Here is a 24,582-nt window from a genome sequence, read left to right on the forward strand (position 1 = left end):
ATACCAAATGACAATCCTGGCTTATGTGCACTAGTTATCTATACAGCCTCTTCTATTAGCTAGTTATGATGTTAGTGGCTAAGGGAATAATTTATTAATTTTTTTTCTTTTCAGGCAAGGGAATAACAATCAGAGTAAACAAGGATTCCTAAGAAAGAATCAATATACGAACACCAAATTAGAGGTCAGGAAAATTCCCCAGGAACTCAACAATATTACAAAACTTAATGAACACTTCAGCAAATTTGGAACTATTGTTAATATTCAGGTAAAATCAAAATCTGTTGGGATCATGGATAGTACAGTTATATACCATACTGGTGGGGTGCCTTTATAAAGAGGATACAATTATCATTTTTGTTTTTTCATTTTGGCAAAATAGTAATGTGTTCTTAGCCTCAATTTTACTATGACTCAAGAATGGGGGTTGGGGGGGAAGTCTGCACAGACTTGACAATAAAGGCAGATTTACAGTTCATTTGATGTTGGAGTTAATTTTTTTCCCCTTTCTAGCTTCTCCCAGGAGAATATACAGTTAGATTATGATATTGTTGACCCATTTGCCTGTCCAAAATTATTACTTTCTATGGGCAAGTGGCTTTTTGCCAAGGTATTTACCTTTCGGTCTAGGTTGTATAGAGATTGTAGGCATTTTTTACTATTCGATCTCTTTCTGCTATCCAGTATATCTTGATGTATTGAATAGATGAGTCAAGATCTGCTATATTTCAGTTTAGCTAATTCATCCAACATTTTCATCCAACAGAAAATAGTATCTTGAATATTGATTTTGTATCTTTGATGCTTGCCATTTGGAAGTTTGAATTTTAGGTATTAGTAACTAATAAAGATATAAAAGATGGCTCTATTATAAAAATAAATAATATGGAAATGGGTATCAAGTGATAACATTTGTACAACCCAGTGGCATTGCTTGTTGGCTCTGGGAGGGGGAGGCAAGAGGGGAGGTAAAGAAAATGAATCATGGGAACATGGGAAAATATTTTTTAAAAAATGAGAATAAAAAAAAAGCAAAGTGATTTTTAAAACATTCCTTACTGGAATTTTGTTGACATAAATAATTGTGTAAATAACATCATTGACAAATAAGAAAAGCTTTTTGAATTAGTATTTTTGTTTTCAAAAATCAAACTGAATATACCCTATTTTTAAAGATAGTGGGTATATTTCAAAGATAGCTTCTTAACAACATGCTCACTTTTCATAAAAAACATTTTTAAATGTTATTTGGGTTTATCTGCCCCCTTTCCCCCCCTGTTTCAAGCCTTCACTTAATTTTCTCCTGTTTTAGGTTGCTTTTAAGGGTGATCCTGAAGCAGCTCTCATCCAGTATCTCACTAATGATGAGGCCAGAAAAGCCATTTCCAGCACAGAAGCTGTTCTGAACAACCGGTTTATAAGAGTCCTGTGGCACAGGGAAAATAATGAGCAGTCACCATTACCACCACCAACACAGCAGCTTCTCCTCCAGCAGCAGCAGCAGCAGCAGCAGACATCTCTCTCTCACCTTTCCCAACAACATCATCATCTCCAGCAACACCTCCATCAGCAGCAAGCACTGGTTGCTCAGTCTCCACCCTCTACAGTGCATGGGAGTATTCAGAAGGTAGGAGTGCATGGGAGCCTTTTTGGTGGTAAAAAATGCAAGAAACCTTGTTCTCATAGCAATTTAACATGCATTTTTTTAATATGTTCCATGTAAGATGATGAATAAACCACAAGCACCAGGATTATATGTTCTTAACAAAGTTCCTGTTAAACATCGCCTTGGGCCTGCAAGTGGAAACCAGGGTGATGCAGCACACTTACTGAACCAGTCTGGTGGTACAACTGGAGATGATTGCCAGGTGTGTATTTCCCTGAATCACTACCATATTTAGGGCTCTATAGTAATAGCAAACATTTAGTAAGCATTTACTATGCAAGATGATGTTTTTAGGTGGTAAGATTACGAAGATAAAGGTATGAGAGACCCTGTTCTCCAGGAATTTGTGTTCTGCTTTAGGAATAAAAAGAAATGAAGTAATGATTTAATAGATTACATGTTTTTTGTTGCTTCATGATGCTTGAAGTGCCAGGAGGCTTAAAAAAATATTTATTTGGGGGGCAGCTTGGTAGCTCAGTGGATTGAGAGCCAGGCCTAGAGATGGGAGGTCCTAGGTTCAAATCTGGCCTCAGACACTTCCCAGCTGTGTGACCCTGGGCAAGTCACTTGACCCCCATTGCCTAGCCCTTACCACTCTTCTGCCTTGGAACCAATACACAGTATTGACTCCAAGACAGAAGGTAAGGGTTTAAAAAATATATATTTATTTGGGAGCCAGACCTGGATTCAAATATAACCTAGCTGTGTGGTCAGTTGTCCACCCTTTACCTCTCTCCTGCCTTGGAATCCATAGTAGTATCAATTCTAAGACAGATGGCAACGGTTTTAATAATAATAATAATAGGAATAATAGGAATTTTATCTACTACTACCCCCAAACCCTCTTTCCCCCAATAAAAATGCAAAATCTATAACAAATATGCATAAGCAAGCAAAATATATCCTCACTGTGGTCATGTCCAACCATTCTGTATCTAGAGTCCATCATCTGTGTTAGGAGGTAGGTAGCATAGCTCGTTATAAGTTCTCTAGAATTATGGTTGGTCTAACTTGATCATAATTCTTTTTTAAAAAAAGTCAATGCGATTTTATTTTCAGATCCAAATTCTCTTCCTCCCGTATCCCTCTTCCTCCTGACTCCTTCCAGCTTCCCTTCAATTTAGAAAACAAAACATATTACAAACATATAATTAAGCACAACAAAATCCTCCTTTGGCCGTGTTCACAAAAGAGAACCAGTCTCTCCTCCTGCCCTCTCCCACCCCCCAAAAAACAAAACACTCAAAAGCCTGAGTCCATCACTCTTTGCCTAGAAATGGGTAAACATGACTAGGCCTTTGGGGTTATAGTTGACCATCATGTTGATCAGAGTTCTTAATTCTTTCAGTTGTTTATATTTACATTATTGTTATTTATATACATTTGTCTCCTGCTTCTGCTTACTTTGCTTTATGTCATTTTATACAAGTCTTCCCAGGTTTTTCAGATACCTTTTATCATTTCTTACAGTACAATGGTACTCTATCACATATATTCTAACATGTTCTAACCAGTTCCCAGGTGATGGATACTTTCTCAGTTTCTGCTTGATTGCTGTAAATATTTTCATACATATGCATACTTTTCCTTATTCTTTGATCTCTGGGATATAGACCTAATATTTTGGTATTACTGAGGTTCAAAAGTTATATACAGTCTAGTAACTTTTGGGGTATAGTCCAATTTGAGTTCCAGAAAGACTAGACCAAATCAGACCTTCTCCATCAGTGCTTTAACATACCTGTTTTTCTTCAGCTCCTCCTCTATCATTTTCCTTTCTTGTCAGCTTTACCTGTCCATAACGAGATGGGACATCAGAATTGCTTTTCTCATTATTTGTGATATGGAACATTTTTTAAATGGCTATACATTTCTTCTTTTTAAAATATAGTACTTTTTCCTAATTACATGTAGAAATAATTTATACCTTCATTTTTGTACAAAACCTTTTTAATTTGATGAGTCAAAGTCATTCATTTTACATTTTGCAATATTTTATTATCTCTTGCTTGGTCTTAAATTCCTTCCTTTCCCACAGATCTGACAGGTATACTATTCTATGTTTACCTAATTTATTTGTCATATACCCATTTTGAATTTATCTTGGTATTATAAAGATTAAAATTTATGGAAACTGAGGAAGGTAGAAATTAGTTTCTCTCTGCAAGGAGTATTATATTTTTATGAGGTTTATTAAAGATTAAGGATTAAAGAAAATACAGGATAAGAAAACATGTGTCTAGGCCTCTGGCCTAGACACCTTACCTACATTATGAAAAGAGCCACCTCTGTTCCAAAACGGAAGTCCAAAAGCCCCACAGTAGGCGGAGAACTCCTTTAAATAATCATTTGTGTTCTCACCCAGGTGAGAATTCAGTGTGATTACAAAGCACTCTGGGGAAGTGGAGCAAAGGATTCTGGGGATTGGAGTCCTGAATTTGAGTCTATTTTACAGTACCCCGTTTGATCGTTATTGTGGAGAGAAGTTTCCCCAAAAAGGATCATGAAAACATAATCAACTTAAACATTACAGTAATTTGAGGATAAGAGAAAAAAAACAAAACCAATAATTGCTGGACACATTGCCAAAAAGCCAGTTAGGGGGCAGTCCCCTTTGGCATGAAAGTATATGTACAAATAAATGTCCAATCAACCACACCCAAAGTTCAATTTTGTGCAGCTTGTGGTCTGGAGGCTTCTTCATTGTGTCTTCTCCAACAGTTAAGTTCTGGATTCAGAGAGGTATCATCTTTCTTTACCTAAAATTCTTCTCAAAAAGAATTTAAACTTCGCAATTTAAATAATGATATTTTTTACATTCCCCTGTTACGAGGGTGATTGACAAATACAGGATCACTTAGGGATGCATGGCTGAGTTATGAGGTATATGAATCAATTGGTAAGAGAAATTAACAAAAACATCAGAAAAATCCAAAAGAAAAGAAAAAACTCTGGATGAAAATATAGACTATCAAAGTCTTATGTGTAAAAATTCCAAGTAAAAGAAAAATAAATCTATAACAAGTCCTTGAATCAGGGCCCAATGATCTAAGCAATGATGCATTTACCCAGTAAATAGCCAGGACTACAGAAAAGTACCACACTATGAAAGGCAGAAAAGGGGACTAGATTATATGAGCCAAGGTTTCAGGGATACTCATATCTGTAAGTATTTTCAGAGTGAGTGTGGACACAAGGAAAGCCTATGTCTTAACAACACGTTAAATATAGTAACCTCGAGTCTTCACACTAGGTTCAAGACCTTTGTATTGGCCTAGAAGTGCATCAATCCATCCTGGATTGGGTTTTCTTTGGCTCTGTGCAATGGCTCTTGTGTGTATATCTTGTCCTAGAATCAGACAGAATCATTAAGCAGAGTCCCATAATTTTTTAAATAATTAGTGGCATCATTTTTAAAGTCACAAGCTTTTTGGGCATGCTCTGACAAATGTATTTCAAACTTATAGTACTGAAAAGTCAAAAAGTTAAAGAAAATCTTAATGCTGGTGACATGTGCTTCAAATATAAAAAGGAGAGAAAAAATAATTTAAAAAACTGAAAAAGTATATTGCACATGCAAGAAAAATATAAGAGTTTTAAAAAATTCAAGAATGTAGCTTATAATCATTGACATACTGTGTCAGCTATAAAAATAAAGATTACAAGGCTTTCCCACCAAAAATGAGATCCATTTCCTCTTCAATATCTGGCCATGCTCCACTGTGAGTATAAGGCAAATGAGTTGAACAAGGTAACATTTTTTTTTAAATAAAGAACAGTAGTACAAATATATAGGTATCAATATCCCCAAAATTCTCAATAGCCCAACTAATTACAATAGCAAACAAACACTATCATATTTCACATAAGTTGCTGTATAACATTTTTAAATCCTATGAATTGATGGATATTTGTCACAAGTTTTACAAACGTAGCAAATCTTTCAACCTTGGTAATAAACATATTTTTAAACAAAGTAAAACTCATTTTGGGTTTAGAACATAATCAAGAAATCTATATATCATTCTGGTGGAAGTAAAATAGTGAGCTGAAGAGTATAAATAAAGGGAGGCTCCTTTTTTGGAGGCTTTTTAGGGGTACTGAGATTAACTGCCCCAACTTCCATTCACATATTTAGAAATGCGAGAAGGTTGGGGGTTATAAAATGTATTTCACTTCAGCTATGGGCCTTACACCTCGTGTTAGGGGCAGGCAAAAATAACCAGAGATTGTTAAGAAAAATTCCAAAAATCATATTTAAAAAAACCCTTCAAATCAGTTGAGATATTTAGCACATTAAATTTTCCAAAGGTTGTTATAGCAATTGTAACCAGTTCTGATGAAGTCCATCTATCCTCTATGTGACAATTTACAAAGGCAAAAATAGAAATTCTGTTTTTTCATATATGGGCTTATTCAATAATGTTTGTTCAGCACAGTTATAGGGGAAAAACAACAGAATTTTTAAAGCTCAGTATATTAGATGAACAGTATAACAGAATAATATTGAATCCAGTAATATATGAACTTAAAATCACAAAGTTAAACCTTAAACAAAACAATCAGGAAAAATGCAATAGAATACAGAGATTTGTATAAACCTTTGGAGTCTGAAATGCCTTAGAATAAATATAGCCTCTAGTCTCTTCAATGTTCTTTGGGGTTTTTTGTTTTGTTGTTGTTGTTGTTTGTTGTTTTTAATTATCCATTTAGATGCCTGTTGTCAGAAGGCAAAGTGGTACCGGCTAGGCAATGGGGGTTAAGGGACCCATCCAGGGCCCCACAGCTGGGGAGTATCTGAGGCCAAATTTTAACCCAGGACTGCATGTCTTTAGGCCTGGCTCTCAGTTCTCTGAGAAGCAGAGCTTTTCCCCCAAAGTTAGCTAAAAGTAACACGGGTGAAGTCAATAAAAGGATCAATGCAATTAAAAGACATCCTTGTAAAATAGCCATTGCTTTTAAGTTCCTGCTTGAAAAAGTCTTCTCTCCCTTTTTTTTTCTCTCTCCCCTCCTCTGATACCTCCTCCTGCCCCAGTCCACGTGGAGCCAATACCTCCATTTTGTTACCAGCTGGGAGAAATGAGCCCTGAGCAATCTGCTCCAAGGATCTGGGTTTGCTGGGCAGGCAGGTCACCAGGTGGTCGAGATCTGTGTTAAACAGGGACCTGGTGAGCGAGAGAGAGGTCAGGAGCAGCAGTAGGAGAAACAGGCAGGCAGAACTTAGCAGCCAGGGGCCAGGTGGGCGGCAAACGCAACAGATCTGGATCAGGGGCTGCAGGCAGGACCGCATGAAAGCAGGGCCAGGAGCGGGTAGCCGGGGTGGGCAGGGCCAGGACCAGGTGATTGATATTGAATCAAGAAAGTCCGAAGCAGATGGCCGGCAGGAGCTGATCAAGATGGTTTTCTAAAAAAGCATCTTGGAGAAACATGGCTTAAAAAAAATTTTTTTTCTAGGCAGTAGCTATTAAAGATTGAACTAAAGATCAGATAAAAGAATCAGAAGATTGAGAGTATTTCGTTTTCCCGAAGTGGTAAGCCAAAACTCTCAAGAGTGTAAGATGTTGATCTAAACCTAATTTTTCTCATACTGTTTTCCAATTTTCCCAGCAGTTTTTGTTAAATAGTAAGTTCTTGTCCCAAAAGCTGGGGTCTTTGGATTTATTGAAACACTAGCTTAATGAGGTCATTTACTGCTAGTCTATTACATTGATTAACCCTTCTGTCTCTTAGCCAGTACCATATTGTTTTGACCTCTGCTTTATAGTACAGTTTAAGATCTGGTACTGCTAGGCCCCCATCCTTTATTTATTTATTTGTTTATTTGTTTGTTTGTTCATCTATTTATTTATTTATTTATTTATTTATTTATTCATTCATTTATTTATTCATTTATTTATTTATTTATTTTTTAATGAAAAACCCTTACCTTCCACCTTAGAATCAATACTGTGTATTGGCTCCAAGGCAGAAGAGTGGTAAGGGCTAGGCAATGGGGGTGAAGTGACTTGCCCAGGGTCACACAGCTAGGAAGTGGCTGAGGTCAGATTTGAACCTACCTTTATTTTTTTGGTCATTATTTCCCTTGATATTTTTGATCTTTTGTTCTTCCAGGTGAACTTTGTTATAATTTTTTCTAATTCTATAAAAAAAGTTTTTTGATAGTTTGATAGGTATGGCAGTGAATAAGTAAGTTAATTTGGGTAGGATTGTCATTTTTATTATATTAGCTTGCCCTACCCAGGAACAATTAATGTTTTTCCAGTTGTTTATATCTAGTTTTAATTATGTCAAAACCATCCACATAATTGACCATATCAACCACCAAACCAACAGAAATCACATGATTATCTCAATAGATGCAGAAAAAGCCTTTTTTTTTAAAATGAAAAAAATTATTTAATTAATTTAGAGTATTTTTCCATGGTCACATGATTCATGTTCTTTCCCTCCCCTCCTCACAGGTGCACTCCCCCCCCCACCTATTTCCATATTAATAATATTTGCATTAGGCATATTATTAATATTTTCATTGGGGTAATCTCTTAGAGTCCATATCCCCATTGACACATGTGATCAAGCAGTTGTTTTTCTTCTGCCTTTTTAATCCCACAGTTCTTTTTCTAGGTATATGAATAGTGTTCTTTCTTATAAGTCCCTCAGAATTGTCATGGATCATTGCATTGCTATTAGTAGAGAAGTATTATATTCAGTTGTGCCATAGTGTATCATTCTCTGTGTATAATGTTCTCCAATTTCTGCTCCTTTCACTCTGCATCAATTCCTGGAGGTTGTTCCAGTTCACATAGAATTCTTCCAGTTCATTATTCCTTTCAGCACAATAGTATTCCATCACCAACATATACCACAATTTGTTCAGCCATTCCCCAATTGAAGGGCATCCCCTCATTTTCCAATTTTTTGCCACCCCAAAAAGCGCAGCTATGAATATTCTTGTACGTGTATTTTTCCTTATTATCTCTTTGGGGGTACAAACCCAGCAGTGCTATGGCTCAAAAGGCAGACAGTTTTTTTAAAAAGGTGGTACCTGTTTTGATTTGCATCTCTCTAATTATAAGAGATATAGAACACTTTTCCATGTGCTTATTAATAATTTTGATTTCTTTATCTGAAAATTGCCTATTCATTTCCCTTGCCCGTTTTTCAGTTGGAGAATGGTTTGCTTTTTTTTGTACAATTGATTTAGTTCTTTATAAACTTGAGTAATTAGACCTTTGTCAGAGATTTTTGTCATATTTTTTCCCAATTTGTTACTTCCCTAATTTTGATTGCATTGGTTTTTGTTTGTACAAAAAGTTTCTAATGTAATCAAAATTATTAATTTTACATTTTATAATATTTTCTAACTCTTGCTTGGTCTTAAATTTTTTTCCTTTCCCATAGTTCTGACAAGTAAACTATTCTATGTCAGAAAAAGCCTTTGATAAAATACAGTATCCATTCCTATTGAAAACACTAGGATTTATAGGAATAGAATATTCCTCAAAATAATAAACAGTATATATTTAAAAACCATCAGCAAGTGTCATCTGCAATGGGGACAAGTTAGAAGCCTTCCCAATAAGTTCAGGAATGAAGCAAGGATGCCCATTATCACGTCTATTATTTAATATTGTTCCAGAAACACCGGCGATAGTAATTAGAGAAGAAAAAGAAATTGAAGGGATTAAAATAGGCAACGAGGAAACTAAACTTATCACTCTTTGCAAATGATATGATGGTATATTTAAAGAACCCTGGAAAATCAACTAAAAGACCGGTGGAAATAATTAACAATTTCAGCAAAGTTGCAGGGTATAAGATTAACCCACATAAATCATTAGCATTTCTGTATATTTCCAACACAACTCAGTAGCAGGAGTTAGAAAGAGAAATTCCATTTAAATTCACTCTAGACAATATAAAACATTTAGAAATCTATCTGCCAAAACAAACACAGGAATCTTATGAACACTACAAAACATTTCACATTCATTTTTTAAGCCCTTACCTTCTGTCTTAGAATCAATACTGTGTGTTGGTTCCAAGGCAGAAAGAGCGGTAAGGGCTAGGCAATGGGGATTAAGTGACTTGCCCAATGTCACACAGCTATGAAGTGCCTGAGATCAGCTGAGATCAGATTTGAACCCAGGAACTCCTGTCTCTGGGCCTGACTCTCAATCCACTGAACCACCTAACTGTCCCCTTTACATTCATTAAAAAAAAAAAATTGTTACCTTACGTCTTGGAGTCAATACTGTGTATTGGCTCCAAGGCAGAAGAGTAGTGAGGGCTAGGCAATGGGGGTCAAGTGACTTGCCTAGGGTCACACAGCTGGGAAGTGTCTGAGGTCACATTTGAACCTAGGCCCTCCTGTCTCTAGACCTAGCTCTCAGTCCACTGAGTTACCCAGCTGCCCCCCCACATTCATTTTTTTAAATGTTGAATTCCAAATACTCTCCCACCTTTCCTCTCTACCTCCCTCCCTATGACGGTAAGCAGTTTGGTCTAGGTTTACTTGTACAGTCATGCAAAACATATTTCTGCATTGGTGGGTCAGTTTATAACTCCACTAGGCATGTGTAATAACACATTCCATTTATTTTAAATTATTTTTATTATTAGTTATTTATTTAATTATAAATATATAATATAATATATATAAATCTAAAAAAAAATAATTATTTATTTATTAAAAACCTCCATTTTACCACATCTCCTCCAGCACTTACCATTTTCCTTTTCTGTCATATTAGCCAATCTGATTGATACAAGGTGGTACCTGAGAGTTATTTTAATTTGTATTTCTCTCATTAGTAGTGCTTTAGAACACTTTCATACAACTATAAATATTTTTTATTTTGAAAACTTTTTAGAAAGGTCTTCCCATTCCCCACCCCCTCCACCCCGCACTGCTTACCTTCTGCCTTGGAATTGAAGTATTGGCTCTGAGGCAGAAGAGAGGGGTAAAGTCCAAGCAATGGGAGTTAAGTGACATTCCCTGGGTTGCAAAGCTAGGAAGTATCTGAGGTCAGATTTCAACCCAGGACTTCCTTTCTTTTTCTTTTTTTTTTTAAACCCTTCCGTCTTGGAGTCAATACTGTGTATTGGCTCCAAGGCAGAAGAGTGGTAAGGGTAGGCAATGGGGGTCAAGTGACTTGCCCAGGGTCACACAGCTAAGAAGTGGCTGAGGCCGGATTTGAACCTAGGACCTCCCGTCTCTAGGCCTGGCTCTCAATCCACTGAGCTACCCAGCTGCCCCCTGGGACTTCCTTTCTCTAGACCATCTGATCCTCTATCCACTCAGCTACCTAACAGCTACTTGGGTTGTTTTTGAAATTGAGGTTAATATTGCTTTCTAAATTAGGTGTTACTGAGAGAGCTAAAGAAAATCTTACCTGAAGAAAATATACACAATTGCTCTAATATTGACATCATAATATGCCTCTATGTCTATATATTGTTATTTTTTGCTTATTTTGATCAGTAGAATTTAATAGGTAACTGACTTTGTTTATCTGGGCTTCTACCCTCCTTAGCAAATCCCATAAACTGCTAGTTAGTTGGCTCTTGTCTCCAGACAGTTCAAAACAATTTTCAAAGTCTTTTTGATGACTAGACTGTGAATAGATGTTTAATTATATTTAATTTATATAATTAATTTCCTCTGTGAACTTTAAATACCATTTAAAATGTGATTTTGACAGTTTTTGTTAAATTTTGAAGTATTAGTAATTTTTTTTGGAGGGGGTAATAGAATCCATTCCTTCAGTTATCTACACAGTATCTTTGTATTTATAAGTATATCCTGTGCAGTTAGTATATAGCATAATTTGTCATTCATTCATTCTTATAGCAGTATGTTGCTGTTGGGATTGAAGAAAAAGGCTCTCTCTGTGTGTGATGTTTCATAATTTTTCCCAAGAATTTCTAGTCCTTATTTTTTATGTCTGGACTTATAAAGAATGCATGATTAATCTTGAGGTGTTGTGAAACTTATGATAAAGAATACAGGATGTACTCTGAAGAGAGGAAAACACAAGAGAAAATGAGAAGAATTCTAGAGACATGAACTATCCATTGAAAATGTTTACCTTCCAGTTCTTTAATTCCAATCATTGATCCAGTTACATCTCATGATTTTCTTTTTTTTTAAAAAACCTAACCTTATGTCTTAAAATAAATATTAAGTATTAGTTCCAAAGCAGAGGAGTGGTAAGGGCTAAGCAGTTGGGGTTAAGTAACTTGCCCAGGATCGCACAGCTAGGATGTATTCCTCCTGTGTCCCAGGCCTAGCTTTCTGTTCATTTAGCCATCTAGCTGCCCCCCATGGTTTTCATTCTAAAGTTAAAAAAATATTTAAATGTTAAAAGAGAAAGATATATTCAAAAGTAGTTTAATTACTAGGCTTGAAGTTAACATTTTTAGCATTTGCTGTCAATCCATTCAGACTACTGTAATCATTTCTTGACAACTTTACAGTTAAAAGAGCTAAATAAACTTTTTAAAAGAAAATAAACATAAAATTTTAAAGTTAATTCATAAAGACAGCATTATAGCTTTGGTTTCATTCCAGTTTATGAATTTTTAAAAATTTGATTTTAAAGAACTTTAACTAGAAAACTCTTATTAATGGAAGGTGGTGGGATAGATAATGTGTTTTGAGATTATTTGATTTAGAGATATTACAGATTTTTATAAAAATAGTTTCAGGATTTCACATAACCATGTTCTTATATTTTAGACATTTTCACCATCAGGCCATGCAAAAATGGTGTACAGCTCCACAAACTTAAAGACAACTCCAAAACTTGGTTCAGCATCTAAGTCCCATGATGTCCAAGAAGTTCTTAAAAAGAAACAGGTAACAATTTTAAGATGACATATGGGAATTAAAAACAGAGATCATCTTTGTATTTTTGTTTGTTTTCCTTGATTTTATGATGGAGTCTCACTATTAAATTTGTTTTTTTAATACTAAAATGACCAAATCCTGATCCCAGGATTCAGGGTTCCAAGTTATATATTTTTTATTCTTGTAATTAAAAGGAGGAAAATCATTTCCCCCCATTCCTATTATTTGTTATATAATATATACTTAGAAGAAAAAAGATGAAAAAGACATAAAAGAAAAACATTCTGATTTCTTCCCATAATAATTCTTTTCAGTTTTGTTAACACTTTTTTTTAATATCGTAAGTCATTTCCCAATCTGACCTATTCTTAAAACTAGTCTGTTCTCCCATTATATCCTCCCTTATAGCAAAGGAAAACAGTTAAGTAAACCTGACTGGCATAAGAAGTGGGTATGGAATATTCTGTGCCCATAGTCCCCAATAGAACTATCTATGTAGAGCAGAAAAATCTATGGTCATCACCATTTCTTCTCTGGGAACAAGATAGGCCCTTACATTTAATCTGAGTTTATTTGCTTCTTAAAGTGATTTTCATTTACTTCAGCTTATATATTGGACATATTGTTGGAAGGATCTTCTAGAGTTAAGTTAGCAATGGAATAACACATTTACCCAAGTTAATGTGTCCCTAATTAAAGATGTATAATATTTGACTCTTCAAGACGAGGAGACAGAATTACATTTGGATACTACTTATAACCATTTTGTCCTTGTCTAGTTTACTGCATTTAGAGAAAGAAAACAGGGCAATGATGTTTTATGAAAGGGTTGAGGTTAGTATGACAGTTTTTACTGTTTACATGATGCCTTTGGTTGTTAAATTATATATTTCACTCTTACTTGTCTTTCATTTGCATAGTATCTTTCTAGTTTAAATAAACCTCTCTTTTTAAATGAATATAATATTTTAAAGTATTGAGATTTAATGAAGAAAGATAATATGTGTTTTGGCAAGTGTATTCAGGATATGTCTTGAGAGCCCCTTGCCACAGATTTCTGAAGTATAAGAACATCACACATTGTTGAAACATTTTGAACTTGTTAGAAATGATCATTTGGCCTATTCATGAATGGATAATGTCCTTATGTAAATCTATAGATTATTTAGACTGAATAAGCTACACATTCATATGGTAATTAACATTTTTCAGGTACTTTCAGAAAATATTTTTTGCTTAGTAACTATAACTGCATATATTCAATGGACTTGATTTTAGAATTATTTCAAAAGAAGTAGATTTGAAAACTTAATTATTTTCTAATAAACTGTCTGATTATAGTAGAAATTCTTTTTTAGGGGAAAGTCTTTCTTAGGTAGTGATTCTTTACAAACATGGTTCCATTACTTTTCAGTTGCAATGCTGTCACTAAATTTAACTTCACTTTATGCAGGAAGCAATGAAGCTACAGCAAGATATGAGGAAAAAGAGACAAGAAGTACTAGAGAAGCAAATAGAATGTCAAAAGGTAAGAAAATACATATTGTGCAGCTGGTATATTTGATAACATTTATAAAAGTTATACATGTATTTTGTTTTTACAAAAAAGAGAGGATAAAAAAAACAGTTCACTAAAGCTAACCATCCCATCCATAAGAGTATGGCCAGTGTAGACAATGTTCTCTATATGTATAGTTCCTTAGCTCTATAAGGAAGAAGGAGGAGTGTGCATACAGTGTTATTTGTAAAAGTGTCCATTCTAAAAGCCTGTTTAAATTTTCATCATTTAGCTGTATTGGTTTTATTAAGCTACAAATTTTGAAAATGAATTTAATTATATTAGATGCTGATATCAAAGTTGGAGAAAAACAAGAACATGAAACCAGAAGAAAGAGCAAACATAATGAAGACCTTGAAAGAGCTTGGAGAAAAAATCTCACAGTTGAAGGATGAATTAAAAACATCTTCTGCAGCTTCTACACCATCCAAACTGAAGTCAAAGACAGAGGTATTTCTTATTTGAATTCATGAAGGTTGCTTTTGTCTGCATCAACTGCTTAGTATCTTTGTTTAGTGATTGCCAGATATTCAGGTTTGGAGTGTGTTGTATGAGAAACAGCAAGGAGGCCAGTGTCACTAGATTGCAGAGTACATAGAGGGGAGTAAAGTGTAAAAAGGTTAGAAAGATTGGTAGGAATCAGGTTATGAAGGACTTCAAGAGCCAGACAGGGGGTTTTAGATTTGATTCTGAAGGTATTCGAGAGCTAATGTAGTTTTATCAAATGGAAGCCAAGAAAGAGGAAGAGGTCTTGGCTTGTTGGTCACATAACCTTTGCCTCTTCTTTTAATTTTCTTAAGGTAACACTGAATTTAATGACATGATTTTTAAAGAATAGTCAGAAGTTCTGTACCTATCATAATGTTTTGTTCTTGGACTGATTTTGTCACTTATGTTTCCTTATTGTTAAAATAGTTAATTATCTAACAAATTGGGTAAATGTATTGGAGGTTATTACATTTACAGACGAAAGGTATCAAATATGAAAATCAAGAATATATGTGTTATATATATCAGATTATGATAACTTGATTTACATAATTATGTTTATGATATATTTCATTAGAATTTTATTTTAAAGAATAAATAGTAACAGAATTGAGAGCTATAAGGGGTCTAGAACAGAATATTTCTAATCTAACTTTGCCCTTACTGAGCCATATCTGGAGGACTCTGTTAGGTTTGGAATACTTTTTTTTTTTACCCCTTACCTTCTGTCTTTTGATTCCAAGGCAGAACGGTAAGGGCTAGGCAATGGGAGTTAAGTGACTTGCCCAGGGTCACACAGCTAGGAAGTGTCTGAGGTCACATTTGAACCCAGGACCTCCTATCTCTGAACCTGGTTTTCAATCCACTGAGCTACCTAACTGCCCCCTGGAATACCTGGAATATATATTTTAAGAAATATATAGACAAGGGTCAGGTGGCTCCATGGATTGAGAGCCAGGCTCAGAGTTAGGAGGTCCTGGGTTCAGATTTGACCTCAGACATTTCCTAGCTCTGTGACATAGGGCAAGTCACTTAACCCCCATTGCCTAGCCCTTACCGCTCATCTGCCTTGGAAGCAATACACAGTATTGATTCCAAGATGGAAGGTAAGGGTTTAAAAAGGAAAGAAATATAGACAAGTTGGATCATGCCCAGAACAAATGCTGGTGAGAGTGATGGAAAATATGCCATCAGAACTTCATTAAAAGGATCTAGAGATATAGCCAAGTGAGGACAATATTTAAAGAGACATAAAAACTGTCAACTTTTTGAAAAGTTGTCCTGTAACTAAGATTAGACTTGCTTAGGTTAACTCCAGAGAACTTTGTAGAACCAGGAGTAATGGTCGGTAATAGCAAAGAGACAGATCATTAGACTTAATGTAAAAACCAACCCAAACCCCAGAAAACTCCAAACTTCCTTTCAGTGATGTCTATTCAAGGCTAAATCAAATATTTGAAATCTGTGCAAACTTTTGTATTCTTTAATTTTGCAAAATTTGCATTACTGCTTCTTTGCCCCAGAGCCATTAACTGCTGTAGAATTAGTGTTACTCATGTAAAACCCAGTGGAATTGAGCTCTGAGGGAGGTAGGGGTGGGGGTGGGGCAGGGAAGAACATGAATCATGTAACCATGGAAAAATATTCTAAATTAAATAAATTTTTTCATTTAAAGAAATTAGTGTTACTCATTAGTTTTAGTTTAGTTTTATATAACAAATATTCTACTATGACAAGAGAATTTTCAAATTTATTGTTTTAGGTATTTACAAAGTGTTCAGTTTAAAAGCTTTTAGATCTAAAAAATTTCTCTGAAGGGGGAGGGACAGTATTTGTATCATATATAAAACTCATGGACACAACTAGGTGTCTCAGTAGACTGAGAACCAGGTCCAGAGATAGGTTCAAATCTAGTCCCAGATACTTCCTAAGTATTTGACATTGGGCAAGTCACTTAACTCACATTGCCTAGTCTTTATCATTCTTCTGCCTGTGAATTAATACAGAGTATTGATTTTAAGGTAAGTATTTAAAAACAAAACAAGACTGTTACTTATTATACAACTATATCAGTTACTATAGATGAGCATGGCAATTTATGAAAACCACTAAAGTCAATGCTTTCACACCTTTTTAAAAAGTTTTCTAGTTGCTTTTGTAATCTTTTAAAAATTTATGTCATTCAAAAATTCTTAGAAGTAAAATGTCATGCATGTTATTAAAAAGATTACCTTTTGCTGTTTTTTCTTTTGTTTTGTTTTTGTTTTTAAGGCACAGAAAGAACTACTAGATGCAGAATTAGACTTCCACAAGAGACTGTCTTCTGGTGAAGACACAACAGAATTACGGAAAAAACTGAATCAGTTACAGGTTGAGGTAAGATTAAGGAAGCGTTAATTTATAATGTCCTACTGTACTTTTTTGTTAGGTCACTGGTCCCAATATTAGAGACTATATAGTAACTTCCATCTTTTTGTTCATGTTTTAGGCTGCTCGTTTGGGCATTTTGCCTGTTGGTCGTGGAAAGACTATGTCTTCTCAAGGCCGAGGAAGAGGCCGAGGCCGTGGAGCAAGAGGAAGGGGCTCATTAAATCACATGGTGGTGGATCACCGCCCTAAAGCAATAACAGTTATGGGCTTCTTTGAGGAGGAGAAAGATGAATTACTACAACATTTCTCCGTAAGTTTTTTTTTTTAAACCCTTACCTTCTGCCTTAGAACCAATATGACAGAAAAGTAATAAGGGCTAGGCATTGAGGGTTAAGTGACTTGCCCAGGGTCCCACAACTGGGAAGTGTCTGAGACAGATTTGAACCCAGGACATCCTGTCTTTAGGCCTGGACGTCAATTCACTAAGCTACCCAGATGCCCCCTCACAAAGCTTTAATATGAAGACAATTAGTCAAGATTGGAAGCAAATTTCCACATTCAGTGTTTCTTCATTGCTTTTTGTATAAATGTTGGTTGCTCTTTACACTTGGGAAAATGGTTATCAAATCATTGATATGGCAGTTTCTATTAGTATATGTTAAAGATCATAAGGATACTTACTTTTTTTGATTCCATAATGAAACACATAAAGGCATTTGTAATGGTATGTTGTTCTCAGAATGTATTTATTACATGACTTACCAGTTAGTTAATTTATGAAAGGGAAATGAATTGTGAGAAAAGCCAGAATCACAGGGTAAGTTAGTAAAGGTAGCAAAATTTGATCTCCATATTTTTTTATGATACATATACTCCAACATTTGCTTTTTTCCTATTGCCCAAGAATAATGTGAAATGCTATCCATGCAGATATTTATCATTTATTAGCAAACATAAATATACATAGCTACAGGTTACCATTATCCACCAGAAGATTTTTTCATTTTAAAGCCTTTCCAAAGAAAGATATCTAACTTTTTTCCAAATGTTGCTACTTGTTAGGGGAACCATGAATACAAGGTTCCAGCTTTCCCTCTAATGCATGAATTCCTGCCAACTCATTTATTCCCATTACTTCCACCTGTTCCATCTTTAGTTCACATAGGGAGAGAATAAATTTGTAAAATATAAAAAGTGCTTTATACACTATTGAAATTTGATCATATGAGTGACCTGAGTCAAGTGTTTGTTTTAATGTAGCTAAGGAATTCTCCCTGCCAGATACATTGAACAGCTAGGCATAGTGCTAAACACAGCTCAGCTAAAATAATGCTAATGTTGTATAAAGCAAAATTGCTATAAAGTTGAGTCTTTGTAGAACTTTCTAGTTTCAAAAGTGTGGCAACCTCTTGGGTTATTATAAATCACACACTATATACATAGTTACTAACAATAGAGTATTGGAACTGCCTCTTATTGACTCAAAAGAGCCAGTTATATATTCAGGAATTTTGAGAACCTGTTTTTAAACTCAACCAATGCTCACTTGAATCAGTTCTTGTGCCAATAATGTTAATCATTAGCCTTATTTAAAAAAAATTGATATCAACCACAGCAGAGATTATTTTCATACATTTTTGCCTATTTTAAATGATTTTGACTAATAATAAATTCTTTAAAGCAAGCTTAATCACATCTTTTTTTTCTTTTCTGTTTTTGTGCCAATATGAAGCTGGACAGAAAGATTAGAATAGCTACAAACTTGTCAGAAATTTTTCATTTGGAACTGTTTAAGTCATCACTTGTGATTACCACTTAACAATTCAGTGTCAAAAAATAAGATATCACTTAAAAGACTTCTAGGTAAAATTAATTTTATCATTTTTCATTTGGAACTATTTAAGTCATCACTTGTGATTACCACTTAACAATTCAGTGTCAAAAAATAAGATATCACTTAAAAGACTTCTAGGGTAAAATTAATTTTATCAATCACTAATTTAATAAAATTATAACAACTAAAAACTGCAATTAAAGATCTTGAAATTGAAATGTTTCAAATTCATTGAGATGAATAGCCAGTTATAGATCTTCCATATGGATAACCATGTGGTGGCTTATGAGCAGCTACTGTTGTATTTGTGTGCATATTCTGCATTATGTATATCTTTTTTTCATTATTATTCTGGTTTGGCAAAGGTTAACATCAGTTTGTGACAAGACTATATTAGTTAGGAGCAACATAGTGGGTAGAGTAGGGGGCCTGGAGTTGGAAGGACAAGTAGTCAAATTTGGCCAGACACTTCTTAGCTATGTGACCCTGCACAAGTCTCATTTGCCTTGTTAGGGACAAGAAAGGCCCTTGCCCTTCTGTCTTAACGTTGTTACTAAGACAAAGTAAGGGTTAAAAAAAAAGACTACATAAGTGATGGGCATTTTTGGAGAATTTTCATTCAGAAACAGCAATGAAAACATTTTAAGTTATTTTAACTTAAAGCCATCTACTTGACCTTATGGGCAGCTAGATGGCGCAGTGGGTATAGTGCTGGCTCAGGAATCGGGAAGTCTTATCTTCCTATGTTCAAATATGACCTTAGACACCTATTAGCTATGACACTGGACAAATCATTTAACCCTGTTAGCCTCAGTTTCCTCATCTATAAAATGAGCCGGAGAAAGAAATGGCAAACTACTCCAGTATCTCTGTTAAGATAACCCAAAATGGGTTCACAGAGAGTTGTATGGTACTGAAAATGACTGAACAACACAGTAACCTTCTAAAGAACTTCATTATTCATAATAACTGTTGAAAAAAATGATTTAAGTGAAATTTTAAAACATGAAATTGATTCTAAAGATTTTCAGGATTTCATAGATAATAACATAGAATCAAACAATGTTCCAATCCCTGCAATTATACTCAAACCTAAAAAGAGTTAGCAGTATTGCTGTCAGAAGTGCTGGAACTGAAGAAGGTTTCAGTTAAAAAAATATAATTTATTTGAATGTGCGGAATAGTTTTAATAGATCACATGGAACTTAATAAATATATTGAGAAAAAATTAGTAGTTGTAATGTAACTCCATTTATCAAATCATGGTTGAATCAAACAGTTATAGGTTGGCTATAGATTTAAGTGTTTGGCAAAAATCAGTGAAAGCATTTTGTGAGAATCAGTTGTCCATATGGAATTTATAATAAAGAGTAGAGTATTATATATTTTTAAATTATTCTTAAATTGTGTACTTTCATGGCCTTTATAGTAGTAAAATTTATAATGTCTGTGTGTGTGTGTGTGTATGTGTATGTGTGTACATAGCCACATATAAATTTTTTTCCTCAGAAAGCTGGTTGTTAAAGAATCAGCACCCCACTGGTTACTGAAGAACATGAAGAATTTGTTTTGATTATGGGAAAGACCTATTATGTGTTGCCTTAACTTAAAAGAGTTATACAAAGTATTTTTTTGTACCTAGACTACAATTTTAAATTAAGTTTATGGGTCTCTGGGAGATATTTGGGGAGAGAAGACAAGGATGAAGTAGAGTGTGAAGTTTTAGAAATCAGTGTGTATGCTCAGTTTTCAAAACTTTTTGATAAGATGCTGTCAAAATGGAAGACTCTTAATTGGTGGGCATATACCTTCAGATAAACAAAATTTGAGTCATGTAGTATATTCTCTTTAGAAAGATGGTGTGAGGGCAGCTGGGTAGTTCAGTGGATTGAGAGTCAGGCCTAGAGATGGGAGGTCCTAGGTTCAAATCTGGTCTCAGACACTTCCCAGCTGTGTGACCCTGAGCAAGTCACTGAACCCCCATTGCCTAGCCCTTACCACGCTTCTGCCTTGGAGCCAATACACAGAAGGTAAAGGTTTAAAAAAAAAAAAGTTGGTGTGAGGGTGTGTTTGTGTTACATATAATAAACACACACACATGCATGCATATACTATCTCACTCATGCCTTAAAACAACCCTGTGAATTAGATATCACAAGAATTATTATCTTACCAATGAGGGAATTTAAGCTTAGAGGTGTTATGTGATTCACCCTTCGACACAGCTACTAAGTATCTGAGACAGAATATGAACTATAAATTTCTTGACTCCAATTCTGGTACTGTTCACTTTATACCATGTTGCCATTCACAGTAAATAAATATACTAAACATTTTGCCTTGGCTAAATTTAAAGTTTATAATACTTGTTTAAGAGCACTTGATTTCCTATGAGGATAATTTTGTCCTGAAGTTGTCAGGTGTAACTGTTGGGATTCTACTATTTATATAAAAGCATATTTTGAACTTTGGCTCTCTCTCACCCTAGTGTTGAAATTAGTTTTTTTTATTTGCTTAAATTGGTGAGTTTCAAATAATTACAAATGATCCACTTTCTAGATTTGTAATTATTTTATCCATTTTTCATTTCACAGAAATTTGGAGATATTGAAGATCTTCAAGAAGAAGAATCGCCTTTAAGTGTTGTTTTAACATACAAGTCCAGGTCAGAAGCTGAAAATGTAAGTAGTGTATGGACTGTCTATGAGATTGTGGCATAGATTGATTATTTTGTAGTAGGGTTATTAGCATGATACAATAATTGGCCATGTCTATAACATTGCAACATAAATAGCTAGTCTTGCTCTAAACTGGTTTTTCTATTGGGAATATAGTAATATCTCTTTTTTTGGTTGTTGTTAATCCTTTCTATTCTAGTAACAACTCTGAGATAGAAGGGCAAGGGCTAGGCAGTTGGGGTTAAGACTTTCCCGGGGTCATACAGCTAGTAAGTATCTGGAGTCAAATTTGAACCCATGTCCTCCTAAATCCAGGCCTGGTTCTTGATTCACTGTGCCACCTAGCTGTGCCTAATGTATTGATATCTTATAAGTTATACTTTTGGTTTTTGAAATTTTATTCAAAATAGAATAACTATTGTATTTGTCACCCATATTGTGATGTTTTGATTTCAAAATAAGCAAGTCTGGAAGTCAGAAGAAAAGAAGCCTCAATTACATTTCTAGGAGGAAGAGAAGGCCCTTTATATGTTATGTCATCATCCTATTAATAACTTGTAATTCCTTCCCATCTCCCATTTTGGACTTTTTAGAGCTTCATACAAGGCAATTGAATACTGTTGTTGTAATTACTACAGACTTCTCATGTAGCAGTTATCCTTTCCTTACAACTTCTCCAAACAGAGTTTGACCCATTCTCATATTCCAGCCTACTTAAAAAGGAAATGATACCTCATGCTTATCCAAAGAGTTCTTGTAATTTAACATTGAAAGAATTACCTCCTCTATTATTATCTAATTCAACATTTTGCCTGTGTAGTTTAGGAATGTGTTATGTATTCCTCCCTCCTTCTTACCTTCCTTTCATCTTGGAATCAATACTGTTTATTAGTTTTAAGGCAAAAGAGTGGTAAGGGCTAGGCAATGGGGGGTTAAGTGACTTGTTCAGGGTTACACAGCTGGGAAGTGTCTGAGGCCAGATTTGAACCAAGGACCTCCCATCTCTAGGCCTGGCTCTCAATCTACTGAGCTACTCAGTTGCCCCTGTAGTTCTTAAATATAGCATTCATGTGTAACCCATTCTAGATGATGATTTTTATTTTAGTTAGGATAGTTATTGGTTGTGTTCATAAATGCTACCATCAATCTTAACTAGGTGAGTTTAGTCTGCATATTCAGATAAAAGTCCATTAGAAAATTTAAATTTTAACTCTAAAAGTTCCATCTAAGCCTAAACTATTATTCTTCATTATTGCCATGACCAAGGCCATGTGACCTAGATCACATTACTATTTTTGGACCTGAATAAGGAGAGGATTGGATCATATTACTTAACTACTTTCTTAATTTAAAATGCTAAGTCTAAGAGTCTCTGTGTGTGATATGTTTAAATATATAGAATTCTTTTAATCAAATATATGTACTGTTGATGTGTTTATATTTCTGGGGTGTTTTTTTTTTTAGTATTAGTTTACCATAATTTTTTTTAATTGACATTGTAAAAAATTGTAAGTATTTTTATTCATGATAGTGAGGTTATTATTCAGCTAGATCATGTAAGTGGATGAGTACTCACTGAGAGTCCCAGCACTCATTCCTAAATCTCAAGAAATACCGGAGAGATTTCCTGGAACTACATAGGAGCATGAATTTGACAAAGGTCAGCTATGAATAGGGTTTTTTTTAAACCCTTACTTTCTGTCTTGGAATCAATACTGTGTATTGGTTCCAAGGCAGAAGAGTGGTAAGGGCTAGGCAAGGGGGGCTAAGTGACTTGTCTAGGGTCACACAGCTGGGAAGTGTCTTGAGGCCAGATTTGAACACAGGACCTCCCATCTCTAGGCCTGGCTCTCAATCCACTGAGCTACCCAGCTGCCCCCTATGAATAGATTTTTAAACAAACTAGTTTGTACTGAAAGTTTCATCCCAAGGAAGGTTGGGTTTTTTTTGGGGGGGGGGTGGGGGGGTTTAGGTTCTGACTTAATTCCTTATTAGTGAGTACATTAAAATTAAAGCCCAGTAAAACCCCATATTGAACCCTTTATTGAAAAAAGAACACTTTCCCTCTATTAGGTTCTAATACTTTGCCATAATTTGAAGTTCAATTCCTATAGTTTAACAGTGCCAATAGTTTACTTTTAGAAGTGAAATAATTTCTCATTGGTGAATGAAAAGTGCTGCTATAGATTAGGTGCTCCAGGTAGGAAGGTTTGAGTAAAGCAAAGAATTGGGGATTGTTAACTCTGCATTTTAGGAATTAGAATAATGAAATGGGTCTTGAAAGACCTTTTAAGTTCTCTCCCTGATTTATTTACTCATGTTTTCTCTGACACTAAACATCTTTCCATTTCTTCATCTCTTTTCTGATAATAGATTATTGTGAAATATAATTGAAAGGAAAACTATCTATCTATCTATCTATCTATCTATCTACTATCTATCTATCTAAATAGCACCAAAACTCACAGCTAGAGGTCAGTTAGAAGAGAAAGGCAACAGAACAAAGGAAAAATGGCTGGATCTTAAGTCAGAATACCTGAGTGCAAAACCTGGCTTTACTGCTTAATACTTCTATGACCTTGTAACTTCTCAGATTCTTTAACTTCCTCTAGTCCTATAGAATAAGGGAATTGGAATAGCTAACATGCAAGATCCCTTCTAAGCCTAAATCTATTATCCTACAATCAGAAATCTTCACACAGGTGATGAATTAGAGGTCTGACTTTATTCTTTTCAACCAAGTTCTTTCAATTCTTTTTATGTGGTGGGGCAACTAGGTGGCACAGATCATGAGACCTGGAGTTTGGAGGAGCTAGGTTCACATCTGGCTTCAGGTACTTCCTAGTGGTGTTACCCTGGGCAAGTCACTTAACCTCGCTTGTTTAGCCCTTGCCCTTCTATCTTAGAATTGTTGTGGGTCTTTTAAAAAAAAAAATCTTTTCATGCCAGTGCTAGAAATCAGTTTACAGAAATAAAAGGAATTAGAAAAACAGAAAATTGTTTTGCTAATTGGGAATAAAATATAGATGGTATTGTTGAAATTGGGAAAGACATAGGAAGATACATATATTCTCAATATATTATGGATGTAACATTTATGATATTTAAGCTTCAAAAAATTTGCAGATGCTATAA

The 24,582-nt window shown here is 34.8% G+C and overlaps 1 protein-coding gene across 4 annotated transcripts in view; it reads left to right on the forward strand.

The window, feature by feature from the left end:
• The window catches only part of RBM27 (RNA binding motif protein 27), a 74,353-nt gene that overhangs the window by 40,181 nt on the left and 9,590 nt on the right, over positions 1-24,582 (forward strand). For all 4 annotated transcript variants that reach the window (XM_007473833.2, XM_007473835.2, XM_007473834.2 and 1 more), the window contains 9 exons: positions 115-268; positions 1,313-1,627; positions 1,725-1,868; positions 12,408-12,527; positions 13,972-14,046; positions 14,362-14,526; positions 16,837-16,941; positions 17,054-17,245; positions 21,364-21,450. In XM_007473833.2, the coding sequence (XP_007473895.1) occupies positions 115-268; positions 1,313-1,627; positions 1,725-1,868; positions 12,408-12,527; positions 13,972-14,046; positions 14,362-14,526; positions 16,837-16,941; positions 17,054-17,245; positions 21,364-21,450 (1,357 nt within the window). The remainder of the gene's footprint in view (positions 1-114; positions 269-1,312; positions 1,628-1,724; positions 1,869-12,407; positions 12,528-13,971; positions 14,047-14,361; positions 14,527-16,836; positions 16,942-17,053; positions 17,246-21,363; positions 21,451-24,582) is intronic.

This window comes from Monodelphis domestica, chromosome 1 (assembly GCF_027887165.1).
Source record: "Monodelphis domestica isolate mMonDom1 chromosome 1, mMonDom1.pri, whole genome shotgun sequence".
Taxonomy (NCBI): Eukaryota; Metazoa; Chordata; class Mammalia; order Didelphimorphia; family Didelphidae; genus Monodelphis; species Monodelphis domestica.